We start from the raw sequence: 13,195 nt of genomic DNA, 5'->3' as shown, positions 1-13,195 counted from the left end.
ATTAGCATATTGCACTTTTATTATTATAGATTTCTTAGAGGGTAGTCATTAGGGTCAGTCAGCACTCAAGGAGAGGAGATTATAAAAGGGCATGAATACCATAAGCAGGGATCATGGAAGCCTACCACACCCTTTCAAACAGGCAAACCCCTTCTTGAGCATCTTAAGCATGTGCTATGCATACCCTTTAAAAAAAAATTAAGGCAACTGAGAATTGTTTTTCCCACAGCATCTTCACAGAAAAGTTTTGTGAGTGTAGCTTTTTTACTAATAAAGTGAATCATGAATTCATACACAGGAAACTCACAAAGTTTTTAAAGGAAATGTAACAGCTTGGAATTAAGGGACAGAATTAGAAGAGGCATCTCTACCACCAAATATCTACAGGCAGAAAACAGGCTAAGAAGTCTATTCAGTTATAAATACCAACCATATCTTATAAATAAAAAAAGGAACAATGACCCAGAGGGCAGAACCAAGATTTTACAAGGTGGAGTTCAGAGCTATGGAGAATAACTCACAGGGAGTTATTGGTCTATGGACCAATGACCACTTTGTGCCTCTCATCTTCCCCTTCACAAATGCAGGGATCTGTTGTGGTTATCCTTTGATCATCTCCCCATTCAATGTTGTGTGAGGTTAGACGACTGTTTGCTTAGTTCACAGTCTTTCAGATCTAAAAGGACGTATCCAGGGAATTATACCTTTGAAGCCTTATCTGCCGGGGTCCAACCCCAGCAGGTCCAGGGGTCCCCAAAGGTGTGGACGGAGTCGGCGAAGAAGGAATGACACGGAGACAACGTTCAGTTGATCAGTAGCCTAGCCAGGATCTCCAGCCAAGTTCTGGTCTGGATCTCCAGAGAGGTTCTGTGTCCATGTTCTCTTGCTAGGTTCTCCAGCCAGGTTCAGTCACCAGGTTCTAGTCAGGCTCTCTTGCCAGCCTCTGCAGTCAGGTTCAGTCCAGGATCCCTTGCCATGTTCTCTCCAGCGAAGCTCCTCCATCTCCAGGTTCCGTGTAGGTTCTGTCTTCTGAATTCTGTCTCTGAAGTTCTGTCTTGTTGATTCTGTTCTAAGTTCTGTCTCCTAAGTTCTGTGTAGGTTCTGTGTTCTGAGTTCTGACTTCTAAGTTGTGTGTTCTAAGTTCTGTCTGGTTACATCTGTATTTATACCAGTTGATTCAATCCTATCAATCTCTATTACAAATGTTAGGGCGTTTCTTATCTCCATTCCAGGGAGTAAAGATTATGTAGCTTAAGCATGATTGTTCGTAGTTAAAGTGATTAATTACCTGCCTGGCACTTAGTTGAGGGGTTTTATTCCCTAACTTCAGGGGAAAATCCCTACCTGGGGAAACAATCTTTCTCAGAGAGGAGACCTTGGTTAAAACACAGTGCCAAGAAGGTGAGCAAACATATTAAGAACAGTATTCCATATATGCCAGGTCCCTTGAAACAGCAAGGATGGACCGGCTCCCGGCACTTATCCACACCTGAATGGATTTATATGACAAGTTCCTGGACGCTGATGTATAATGAGATTTTTAAGGAGGCTCTATGGAGGGAATGAATTTATTTTGCATATGGCAGTAATACAAATAATTGGTGGCCAGAAAGTGGGCTGTGTCAGTTTTAGGACTTGCTTGCTAATTCTTTGGGGAAACTCTCCTCATTAACAAATGGGGTCTCTGTTCCCTCCCCTCAAATCTGGGTGGGCTTGTGTTTCAACAACAGAATAGGACAGAAGTGATGGTAGGCGACTCTAAGGCTGGGTCATAAAGGATAATACAGCTTCTCCCTTTTATGGTTTGAATACTTGCTCTTGGAGCTCTAAGCTACCACAAAAAGAGTCTGACTAATTTAAGGACAGCATGCTGTGAGGAATCTTAGCCATGGAGAGAACATGTATAGGCACCATAGTCAGCTGTTCCAGTCTTTGAATAGTCCCAGCCTGGGTTCCAGATATATAGGTAAACAAGCCTTCAGGTGATTCTAGTCCCAGCCATTGAGTGACTCGTCTTTGAGTCTTTTCACCCAATGTCTCAATTTATCTGGCACAGAGATAAGCCATCCTTGCCATGTGCTGTGCAAATTTCTGACCCAGAGAATCTAGAAGAATAATTAAATAATTTTTCTAGGTGACTAAGTTGTAGGGTAATTTGCTACACAGCCATAGTAACTGGAATGGAGCCACAGCTAAAGTGTGAATGAAATGCATATTTGAGATCTATGTTTAGCTTTGAGAGTAGTCAACAGTCAGTGTGTTTATATTTTAGAATCTTATGCGCATGAGATAATAGATAATATTCTTAGTACAATGCCTACCAATAAAATGCATGGATTTATTATTATGCCAAAAATTAAATATATTTACTTCTAAATGGTTATTTTTAATGACCTATAAGTACTTAGATGCTGGCCAATGTTTTAAAGTTTTCCATCTACATCTCAAAGTTGCAGATGAATAAAGATGTGGTTTGCTTTTCAAAGTCACACAAATCTGAACAAAGCTAGAATTCAAACTCAGATCTTTCTGATACCAGATCTCTTACTTTTCACCACTACATTCTCCTCCCTCTAGACATTTTAAATTAAGAGAAAATTATGAAAAACTGACCCCACAGAGGAGAGGCTTAAGAATAAAAAATTAACTCTGCACCTAGAAAACAGAGATTAAGAGTGATTTAACCATTGGGAATATAATGAGTTATATATAGAAGGATCATGTTCTGTATGTCCTAAGAAAAAAAGAAATATATATATATATATATATATATATATATATATATATATCCTTAATTCATAAACAAATAAAATTTAAATATTTAGTGAGCTCTTAATCAAGCATTTCATTTGAGTAAGGGTTAACTCTTCATGTTATGCACTACAGTTTGATCAACCATCTTTACTTCATGCTTTAAAAGAAAAAGAAAAGGTTGATATTGGATTTAATTGACATAATTGTGCACAAAGATAAAAGTGATATCTAAGGCTCAGGACTAAATGATTAAGACCCTTTTAATTCTAATAGATACAGTAAATAGTATCAGTAGCTCCCGTCTATGTAGCATTGATTATTTTACAGGTATCAGCAAAAAACTCTCTAGATATCTTATTTAATCCCCCAAACAAACCTCTAGTGTAGGTATTACTTTACGGTGCCTTTTTTCTACAGGTTAGAAAGCTAGTACTCAAAGAAATGAAGTCATTTTCCCCCAAGGCTGTCCAGCTAGGAAATAGTGGAATTGGGATTATATTTTGGTTCAATCTCTCATTTCTTCATCTTTCTAAAACACAATAAAATCACATGTGAATATTACATATTGATATGGCCAGTCACAGGCAAAATACCTGTAGTAGTCTAAGTCGGTTTTTATTTGTATATATGTAGATATTTCTTGAATTACAACTCTATTTCTCCTTTGAGAATATCATTGCTATTATAACTGTACAATTTTAATATCCACCCAATACATAAATTACCTACATTTAGGTGGGTAATTTAAAAATATATACATGGTAAAACATACAGTGCTTACAAACCAAATGCAAATAAAAATCTTTTAAAAATCTTAGAAATTCATTTAAGCAGGTTATGTCAATCCTATTAAAAATGTTTTTTCTATGTACAATACATAGTCTTTAAAAATACTATTCCAGGAAACAAAACTTCTTTGGTTCAGCAAAAGGATTCTAAATGTGGAAATTCAATTTGTTAAGAATGCACCTTCCTGGGTTGGACCTCTCTTATCTGGTTTATTTCTTCAGGAAGCATGTAGCTGACTTTCTTTGAATGAAGAAAATATGGGTGGGGTGTGGGTAGAGGCTGCTTTTCCCTTGGGACATTTGCATATAAAAATATAATCAGAAACTTGAATAATGCAATACCTTAGCCAGTAATTTTACTCCGCCAGATCAAAAAGATACAGAGAAAGTCTGCTTCCTATCCATTTTGGAAGGAGGGCGAGGAAGTGATCATGGTTGACACACAGGCACTTTTACTAGTAAAGAACTTGGGTACTGGCTTCCAATGCTATTGAAATTACTCTCTTCACTATTTGGAAGACTGCATGGAGGAGGCGAGAGGAGGGCAGAAGCTAGATTACGCTCCCACTTTTACAGTCCCATCACTTCCTCAGCAGCTTGTCTGCCTTAACAATCTACAATTATAAACACATCATGACTCAGATGTCTTTACAAAGAGTTAACGCAGCAATGATTACAGTGCATCAACATTGACTAATGGCACCTTCATTAAAAATTAACTCTGGTTAGTCTATACTCTTGGCTTATTAATAGCAACAATCACAGAACTGCCAAAAATATCTCAGAGTTTCAAAGACTCAGCAGCCTTACCTATCAGACTTCACTCTTCTCCATATTTCATGGGAAGGAAAAGCCTTCACAATTTTATTCCTGCATGATTTCTACTTTGATTATAAAAACAACAACTTAGTCTGTAAGATAAAACTTTTCCAAAAGCCCATCACTTAACTGCACATTAAAACCACCTTTAACAACGTTTTGGAAAGTGTCTGAGGTATCACAGCTGGTCACAGGAGAATGGAAAATATTTTTTTGCTTTGTTTATTTTTTTTAAGTTTCCCCAATGAAATATAATTATCTTATTGGATTAATTAACTCACTTATTTTAGGGAGCGGTACCACTGACTAAATACTCAAACTTGCCTTTCCCTAGGCCTGGACTAATATCAGAAGCACCTTATACATTTCTAGGTTGAACACAATTAAAGTCAAGAGCCTCTTTTGACTACCAAGATTCCTGCAAACCGCCATTTTAAGATGCCATAATGCTTACATGGAGTTGTTGAGAGCAGGGGAAATCTTGCAAAATTACCCTTGTTCTTGATGCTATTTGGATGACTTAGTTGCTCAAAGGCAAGACACTTTTTAAACCTTATTAGGACTCAAAGGAGATGAGTATGGATCAGGATGGAGCAATAGATTGCCGAGAACACTGTGCCCCTTCAACAAAAATGGTTCTGACTGTGGAGAGAATAGGATAGTCTTCAACATTTGAGAAAAGCAAAGAACAGGATACATGAATAATTCACAGCATCTAAATAAGACATTATAATTCAGAACCACCTCCATACCCACTAGCATCCACCCACAATCCCTAGCGTGGGCAGGGATTTCTTTTCCCTAATGGTCTTCCAAAAGATATCACAATACACCAAAGAGAAAAATAATCAGTATTGGATTATTGGTGCTCATAGTTCTCTTCTTAGTAGATAGGCAGTAATCATCTGTTTTTCGTTTTTCTTTGTGTTTTTTTTTTTTCAGAAGTCTTTATCCCAGCCTGACAGCTCATCTGGAGGTATTCCCTTTTCAGGTGGATACTTGTCAAAGTAGCTGTGATCGGTAGGTCCACTGAGCTAATAGAGAAAGAATTAAAGCAAAGATGAGGATGATGTTGACTAAGTATGCTATTACATATGGGTAATGTTTTCATATCCAAACACAGATTTTAAACTGCAACTACTGGTAAGTTACATGTAAGATCTCAGCCTCATGGGATTTCTCCTTTGCACCAAATGGATCTTCTCACTGGATTACACACTCAATGGAAGCCAACTGGCCTGATGAGTTATTTCCAAAAGAAAAAGTGACAGAAATGATGTCTATTTTTTTTTTTTTACAAAATAAAAAAAATCTTAAAATCAGAAACTTTAAAAAATCAAAATTGGCCAGAATCTTTCTACTTTTTAAAGTTTCTCATCAACTTTGAATTTTTTTTTAAATATATTTTATTGATTTTTTACAGAGAGGAAGGGGGAGAGATAGAGAGTTAGAAACATCGATGAGAGAGAAACATCAATCAGCTGCCTCCTGCACATCTCCTACAGGGGATATGCCCGCAACCCAGGTACATGCCCTTGACCGGAATCGAACCTCAGACCTTTCAGTCCGCAGGCCGACGCTCTATCCACTGAGCCAAACCGGTTTCGGCAACTTTGAATTTTTATATGGTTAACTGACCACAAAACATTTCCAGAATGCCAAACAAAGGAACAATTAAAAATATTATTGATCCCGTTGAAAGAGTGAAATGGCTATTTTGCAAATTAAGTGGTTTCCAATTCTTTGCTTTCTAACAAATATAAGTACCTAACTGAACTATCAGCTGATAGATCATTAAAAATACTATTTATAATAGAGCATAATGTGTTTTGGGGAGGGTGTAATGTATTTATTTATGTGAACACAACTCTTAGCACTTGCATCTACATAATTTTTAAAAGGAATAAAACTGATGTGGAGTCTAAGTCCATTTTTTAAATAAGTAAGATTTATCCATAGGCACATTAAATATTTTCTTTATCAAAATAGTTTAATAATTATTTTAATTTTTGTAATATATTTATGTTGTTTGATACTGCATGCTATAAAAATGTAATTATAACTGAATCCAGAAGAAATATCTGTGTTGTTACAGAAATTTTGGTGGTCACAGGAATTTTAAAATTTATAAAACTATAATGGAAAGGCATTGAAAGAAGATTTGATTAAAGGTTGCCAATGCCTGACTGGCATGGCTCAGTGGTTGAGCATCAACCTATGAACCAAGAGGTCACAGTTCGATTCCCGGTCAGGGCACATGCCTGGGTTGCGAGCTCAATCCCCCGTGTGGAGCATGGAGGAGGCAGCTGATTGATGATTCTCTCTCATCATTGATGTTTCTATCTCTCTCTTCCTTTCCCTTCCTATCTGGAACCAATAAAAATGTATTTAAAAAAATAAAATAAAAATAAAGGTTGCCAAGCATAAAACTATTTTACATTAGAATGAAATTTTGAAGGGAAAATAAAATGGAAATGTGGACATATGAATTCAGAGAGAATAATATTTCTGTCTGTATTTTTTAATGGCTGGTATCAAATCTCAATGATATGGTAGATATATTTAAAGGAATACAGTAACAGCAGTGCTATATTTTAAAATGTCAATGTTTTCAACATACTAAAAATTATATTCTCCATAACAATTTAAATATACAATAAAAAATTCAGATGTCATTCTAAAAATATACAAGGGGAGATGTAGATCTTCAAAATTCCTCAGAGAGAACACAGCATAAAGTTTGTAGGATGTTGATCCAGGTCATTTTTGAGTCATTGTTTCCCCTAAGTTAGCAAATGTCCTGCTTTTTCTAGAGCTAAGCTGTCCAATCAGGCACCTGTAGTGACTGGGCACTTGAAATGTAGCTAGTCTGAATTGACATGTGTTGAAAGTATAAAATCCACTTGGGATTACAAAAATTTAGTATGAAAAAAATAATTGTAACATCTTATTGATATTTTATGTTGATTACATGTTGAAGTTATAATAATTTGAATATTAATTAAAATTAATTTCACTTATTTCTTTTTATCTCTTTTAATATGGTTATTCGAAGACTTCAAATCACTTATATGGTTCATACTCTATTTCTAAAGCCCTCTGTCAGTCTAACACTGACAACTTGGGCTTTGATTTATATGGAATTGATTCCTGAGAGCTAAGCTAATGCTCATCAAATAGGTAACACTATTTAGTCCCTACAATCACAACTATTATGACATTTTAACTTAAATTCTTAAAAAACTATTTAAAAAATCTAAAATCTGTTACACACACGCACCTAAAACTTGTTTACAAAATCAAATACCTACAAAAAATTATGAGAGCAATATAGTGGATACCATACCTCTCTTCGTAAAGGTGATGGAAGGTTCCGTGCTTTCAGTCCCTCCCAATTAAAACCACTTAACCACCTGAGAAATGAGAAAAGTACAGAGAAATATTACTTGCCTGAAAACTATTAGCATGTCAGTTATCTATCAAGCCATTTCGTTGTCTGCTCCCTGCCAGCAATGTCGTCGGAGGGAAATACTGGACCATGCTGGTTGTCTGGTCTCACATTAAATCAGGGTGGGGAACGTCCAATGGCTGGGCCATGTTGTCCTGAAAAATCATCTGGTCTGGCCTTGCCAAGGCAACCGCAGGCAGAACTCGAAATTCAATAAATCTAGGAGCTTTTTCATAGCAACATAAATTTATATGAAGTGAATTCTATTAAGTGAATGATGTTATAAATTTCCAAACGGCCCTTGGGAGAAAAAAGGTTCCCCACCTCTGCATTAAATCCATGCCCACTAACCCCAAGGAGCACTTGATGCTGCCCCATAATCAGTCTAAATTTCCCTGTTGTCCTACTCATTGTCGCACTGCCATAGATTCATAATTCATACTTTGTTTTCTCTCTTCAAACTTCCAGGATCTCCTCCCACCCTCACTCCCAAATGATGAGAAAACTGAAGCAAAAAGAGAATGTCCACAGTTTTCCACCAGCATACCTGCCTACCTACTCACTACTGTATGTTCCCTTCTCTCCAGTACCATGGATCAGCTGCCTTTGCTCCCAGCTAAGGCCAACTCCTCTTCCGTGTAACTCTTTATTGTAGACTCTTTATTCAAAGTCATGCTCCTGCAATTCTCCTCCCTCCTGAGTCTGCAACATCTTCTCTGCTGGGTCATTCTCATCAGAATGGAAACATTTTATTTCTTCCAACGACAAAACACTCTCTTTTGACCTGAACTCCCTTCCAACTCTCACTCCATTTTTTTCCTTCCACTTGGTGGAAAGCACCTTGAAAGAATTATCTAATCACTCTATTTACCCATTTTCTCCTGATCACACTACAATCAGATTTCACCACCTCCACTCCATTGAATAGTGACAGTTCTCAGTTTTCATCTTATTTAACTTGTTAGAAGCCTTTGCCACAGTGTATACTCACACTCACACTCCCTGAAACCCTCCTGCGCTTGGCTTCTGGACATGCTACTGCCCTGACTTTCTTGGGTGCTTTCCATCATTTCCACTGCTATTTCCACAAGAAGTTGGTGTGATCCCAGGCTCAGTCCTTGGACTTCTTCTTTTTTCAATACTCTCACTTCACTCTTGTGGTTTTTGATAGCATTTATATACTGTCTACTCCCAGATTTCTATTTCTAACCAAGACTTCTCCATTGCTTCATAGGCTATTAGCTACAACTGCTATTCATCATTTCCCAACTCATGTCTACCAGGCATCTAGCATGTATCAGACCCACACTGGAGCTCCAAATTTCCCCCAACCAACTTGCCTTAACTCTTCCAATTGCTTAAACCAAAGATCTTGGAGTTGTCCTTTCTCTAAAACCCTACCTCAGTCTATAGGCAAATCTTGTCAGTGTTACCTATAAAATATGCCTGTATTCAGAATATGACAAATTCTCAACACATTCCCACTACCTGCACAGGCCAACCCACTATTATTCCTTGCTTGTATTATTACAATAATCTGATGGGTCCTCCTGCTTTTGTCTGTGGGAAACAACCCAGTAACAAGAGTGATCATTTAAAATATAAGTCAGGTCTCATTATGCTTTTGTTCAAAACTCTCCAATACTTCTCAATTCACTCAGTGTAAAAGGCAAAGTCTTTACAATACCTTTGCTATAAGCCATAAGGCCTTACAAAACCACCCTTTCCACCACCACCTGTCTTTCACCTTACCACTGTCCTGTGTTTCTCTTCTCTCTTCCTTGCTCATTTATCTCCTCACCATTGTTCCAATAAGCTAAGGATGCCCCTATTTTAACCTTTGCACTTAAGACCCCCTGGCTAGATTGCCTTTTCCCCCAAATTTCCACATTGTTTATTCCCTCAACACCTTCAGGTCTGTTCTCAAAGGTCATCTTCTTAGCAAGACCTTTTTTAGCCATAAGTCTAATATTGCAAGCCTTTTCCTAGCCCAACCTCCACACACTTTCTATTCCCCCTTCTCTGCTTTATTCCTCCTCCATAGAACTTACTGCTATCTAATGATCCACTATATATTATCCTATACAATAAAAGCCTAATATGCGAAGTGTATGGTCGTCCAGTTGTCTGTTCAACCAATCAAAGCCTAATATGCTAATGATATGCTAAGGCCACTCAACTGCTCGCTACGATGTGCACCGACCACCAGGGGGCAGATGCTCCAACCAGTAGGTGAACTTGCTGCTGGGGTCTGGCTGATCAGGACTGAGCAAGATGGGCCAGACATGCCCTGGAGCCCTCCTTAGGTCCCTCCCAGGCTGGCCAACTTCCCTCGTCCCTCCCCGACCTCAATCATGCAGCAGTCAGACATACCTCTTACAATCCAGGATTACTGGCTCCCAACCGCTCATCTGCCTGCCTACCTGATTGCCATTAACTGCTTCTGCCTGCCAGCCTGATCACCCACTAACCACTCCCCTGCCAGCCTGATCGATGCCTAACTGTTCCCCTGCTGGCCCGATCACCCCCAACTGCCTTCCCCTGCCAGCCTGGTTGCCCCCAACTGCCCTCCCCTGCAGGCCATCTTGTGATGGCCACCTTGTGGCCACATGGGGGCGGCCATCTTATGTGTTGGAGTGATGGTCAATCTGCATACTGGTAATGGATAATTAGCATATCAGGGCTAATTAGCATATCTGTTCATGACTGTGAGGGCACTGTGACCAATTCGCATATTACCCTTTTATTAGTATAGATAATACTAAGAAGATTGAAGAGAATAAAGTGATAGATAATGACTGGGATGGGGATGGGTTAGAAGAGGCTGTTTTTAGCGAGGGTGGTATTTGAAGAAAGGATATTTGAAATAAGGCCAGAATGAAAAGAAGAGGGAAGCCATTGGAAGATCTGGGGCAAGAGCCTTCCAGGTGGATGGAATGAGCTTCAGTGTGGTGAATTCAGGGGAAACTTGGGAAAAAATGATGTGTGAAAAATGGCTAGAGGCCAAATCATGTAAGGCCTTGTAGGACACAGTAAGGAACTAGAGTTTTATGCATGACGGGAAGCCAATAGAAAGTTCTAAGTAAATTATACAATCTAGATGTATTTCAAACAATAATTCTGGCTGCTATGTGGAGCGTGGCCACAGGGGAGAGCATGGGACTAGAGTTGTGGGAGTGGGAGACTTTAGGAGGCTGTCACATCCTCTGTCTGTTGGTCACACCAGAAATTATACTACTTCACCTTTCTCAATCTCTCTCATCCCTGGAGTGGGTTTGGTTCAATCCTTGACTGGATTTCCCATTCCAAGTCTAAACTTAAGAAAAAGTACAAAAAAACACCAGAGAGGACAGGTTCTAGAACATTCCATTTCAGGTGCCATTCTTACCCCAAAGTGCCATTTTGGCATAAGCTACTGAGACACTAGTCAAAGAGTGGGAGTCAGACAAGCTGCATGGCTTCCCTTGTTCTTGCTACCAAACCACAGAAGTCCTGTCCTTGTTCCACCCATCAGCTCCTTTGCACAGACTGATGGTCATTTTAGGGATTTCCAGGCTCCAAGTTCTGTGGATTCTTTCCCTTTGACACCAAACACTGCCACAATTCCTTTTAACATATTTTACAATGCTCTCTTCCCAGAAGCTACTCCATAAACATTAACAAAAATCATTACTGTTACTCTACTGAATCAAAGAGCCTATGCATTTCTTGCTAAGTACTTGTTACAATTTGACTTATGGCAATATTTACTTGACATGAGTGGCTATTCACTTAACACTTGGCCTTTTGACACTAACCAAATTTTAAGTAGTACAAGTGCCAGCATGTACTCATGTATGAAAAATATTCACCAAAGAAATATTAGCAGCAACAGCACATAAATTGCTTCTTCATTTTTAGAAGACTTGTTGAAGCTATTCTTGAGAGTAATTTTAAAGACTAGAAATAATAAAGGTAATGAGAAGACACTCAAAACAAATTATTCCTCTACCAACAGAAAAGATTTAATTGTACCCTACAAGTATATTATCTCTTTTCTCAAAGAAGTGTGGGAGACAAAATTGGTGCCTTGTTTTATAAGTTATCTCATAAACAGGGAAGGGAGGAACTCTATTTTTAAGAAAGATGATTAAAGACAATGGGCAAACATATAACAATATGCCATGTTTTACTGTATTATTTTTAAATACAAAGTTAAAATGAATAGTTTTCTTAGAAAACAATAAAAGTTTTACTTTGGAGAAGAATGGGAAAATCTGATGGCAAATTTTAGAAAGTTTTTTTTTTTTTTTAATACTAGAGGCCCAGTGCATGAAATTCATGCATGGGGGGATCCCTCAACCCAGCCTGCACCCTCTCCAATCCAGGACCACTCGCGAGATGTTCGACTGCTGGTTTAGGCCCGATCCCATAGGCAGTCCTAAACCAGCAGTCGGACATCACTCTCACAATCCGGGACTGCTGGCTCCTAACTGCTCACTTGCCTGCCTGCCTGGTGCCCCTAACAGCTCCCCTGCCTGCCTGATCACCCCTAACCACCTCTGCCTGCTTGCCAGGTTGCCCCTAACTGCCCTCCCTTGCCGGCCTGGTTGCCCCTAAGTGCCTCTGCCTCAGCCCCCGCCACTGTGGCTTTATCCAGAAGGATATCCGGATAGATGTCCTGAAGATGTCCAGTGTAATTAGCATATTACCCTTTTATTAGTATAGAAGATTGAGAATAAACTGGGTAGAGAAGCTTTGGGGACTTGTGCAAGATTTTAGAATAGTACTCCTATTTGAAGGAAGAGAGAGATCTATTTATCAGGCCTCCCTCCCCCAACGTGTTATCTTAAAAACAAAACAAAACAAAACAAAAAACACCACTCTGAAAGTAGCATAAAATAAGGTGGGTTTTTTGTTGTTTTTGTTTGTTTGTTTTTGTCCCTTTGGGCTTACCATAAGGCACTGTGTAAATCTGACACATTTTACTAGTGAACTCTACCCTACACATTGTACTCTGACTCTACAGATATGTGGGAAAAACATCCTGCCTGTTAAAAAGAGTGAGCAAATTAATCCCTACAAAGAAAAAAATTCAAAACTCTTCATTACCATGCTAAGGTGAGAAAATGCTCTGGCATCAATTTGCATGTACGTCCAATCACAATTTGACAGCTACTTTTAAATGAGCCTCAGGGAAATAAGAAAAAGTAAAACTGGAGCCTATTAACAATTCTATCACTCTTATTCCCCAATTATCCCAAAGAGAAACACAAAGATGCTTTTCTAATCAAATAATGAGGGAAAATATATTGAAAGGATAATTTTAATTGGCAGAACACTTGTTTGTTCCATATGAATGGTGTGTTCATGTGTCATGTTATAATGAGATAGGAAGTTGTGATAA

General features: G+C 38.5%; 1 protein-coding gene across 5 annotated transcripts in view; it reads right to left on the bottom strand.

Moving 5' to 3' along the window:
- Positions 1-3,350: 3,350 nt before the first annotated feature.
- The window catches only part of PRKG2 (protein kinase cGMP-dependent 2), a 92,315-nt gene continuing 82,470 nt past the window's right edge, over positions 3,351-13,195 (bottom strand). For all 5 annotated transcript variants that reach the window (XM_059667421.1, XM_059667399.1, XM_059667405.1 and 2 more), the window contains 2 exons: positions 7,708-7,774; positions 3,351-5,395 (listed from right to left, as the gene is read on the bottom strand). In XM_059667421.1, the coding sequence (XP_059523404.1) occupies positions 5,300-5,395; positions 7,708-7,774 (163 nt within the window). In that variant the 3' untranslated portion in view covers positions 3,351-5,299. The remainder of the gene's footprint in view (positions 5,396-7,707; positions 7,775-13,195) is intronic.

This window comes from Myotis daubentonii, chromosome 1, assembly GCF_963259705.1.
Source record: "Myotis daubentonii chromosome 1, mMyoDau2.1, whole genome shotgun sequence".
Lineage (NCBI taxonomy): Eukaryota > Metazoa > Chordata > Mammalia > Chiroptera > Vespertilionidae > Myotis > Myotis daubentonii.
Note: the sequence above shows the minus strand (reverse complement) of the source record. Positions and strands in the feature narration are given on the sequence as shown.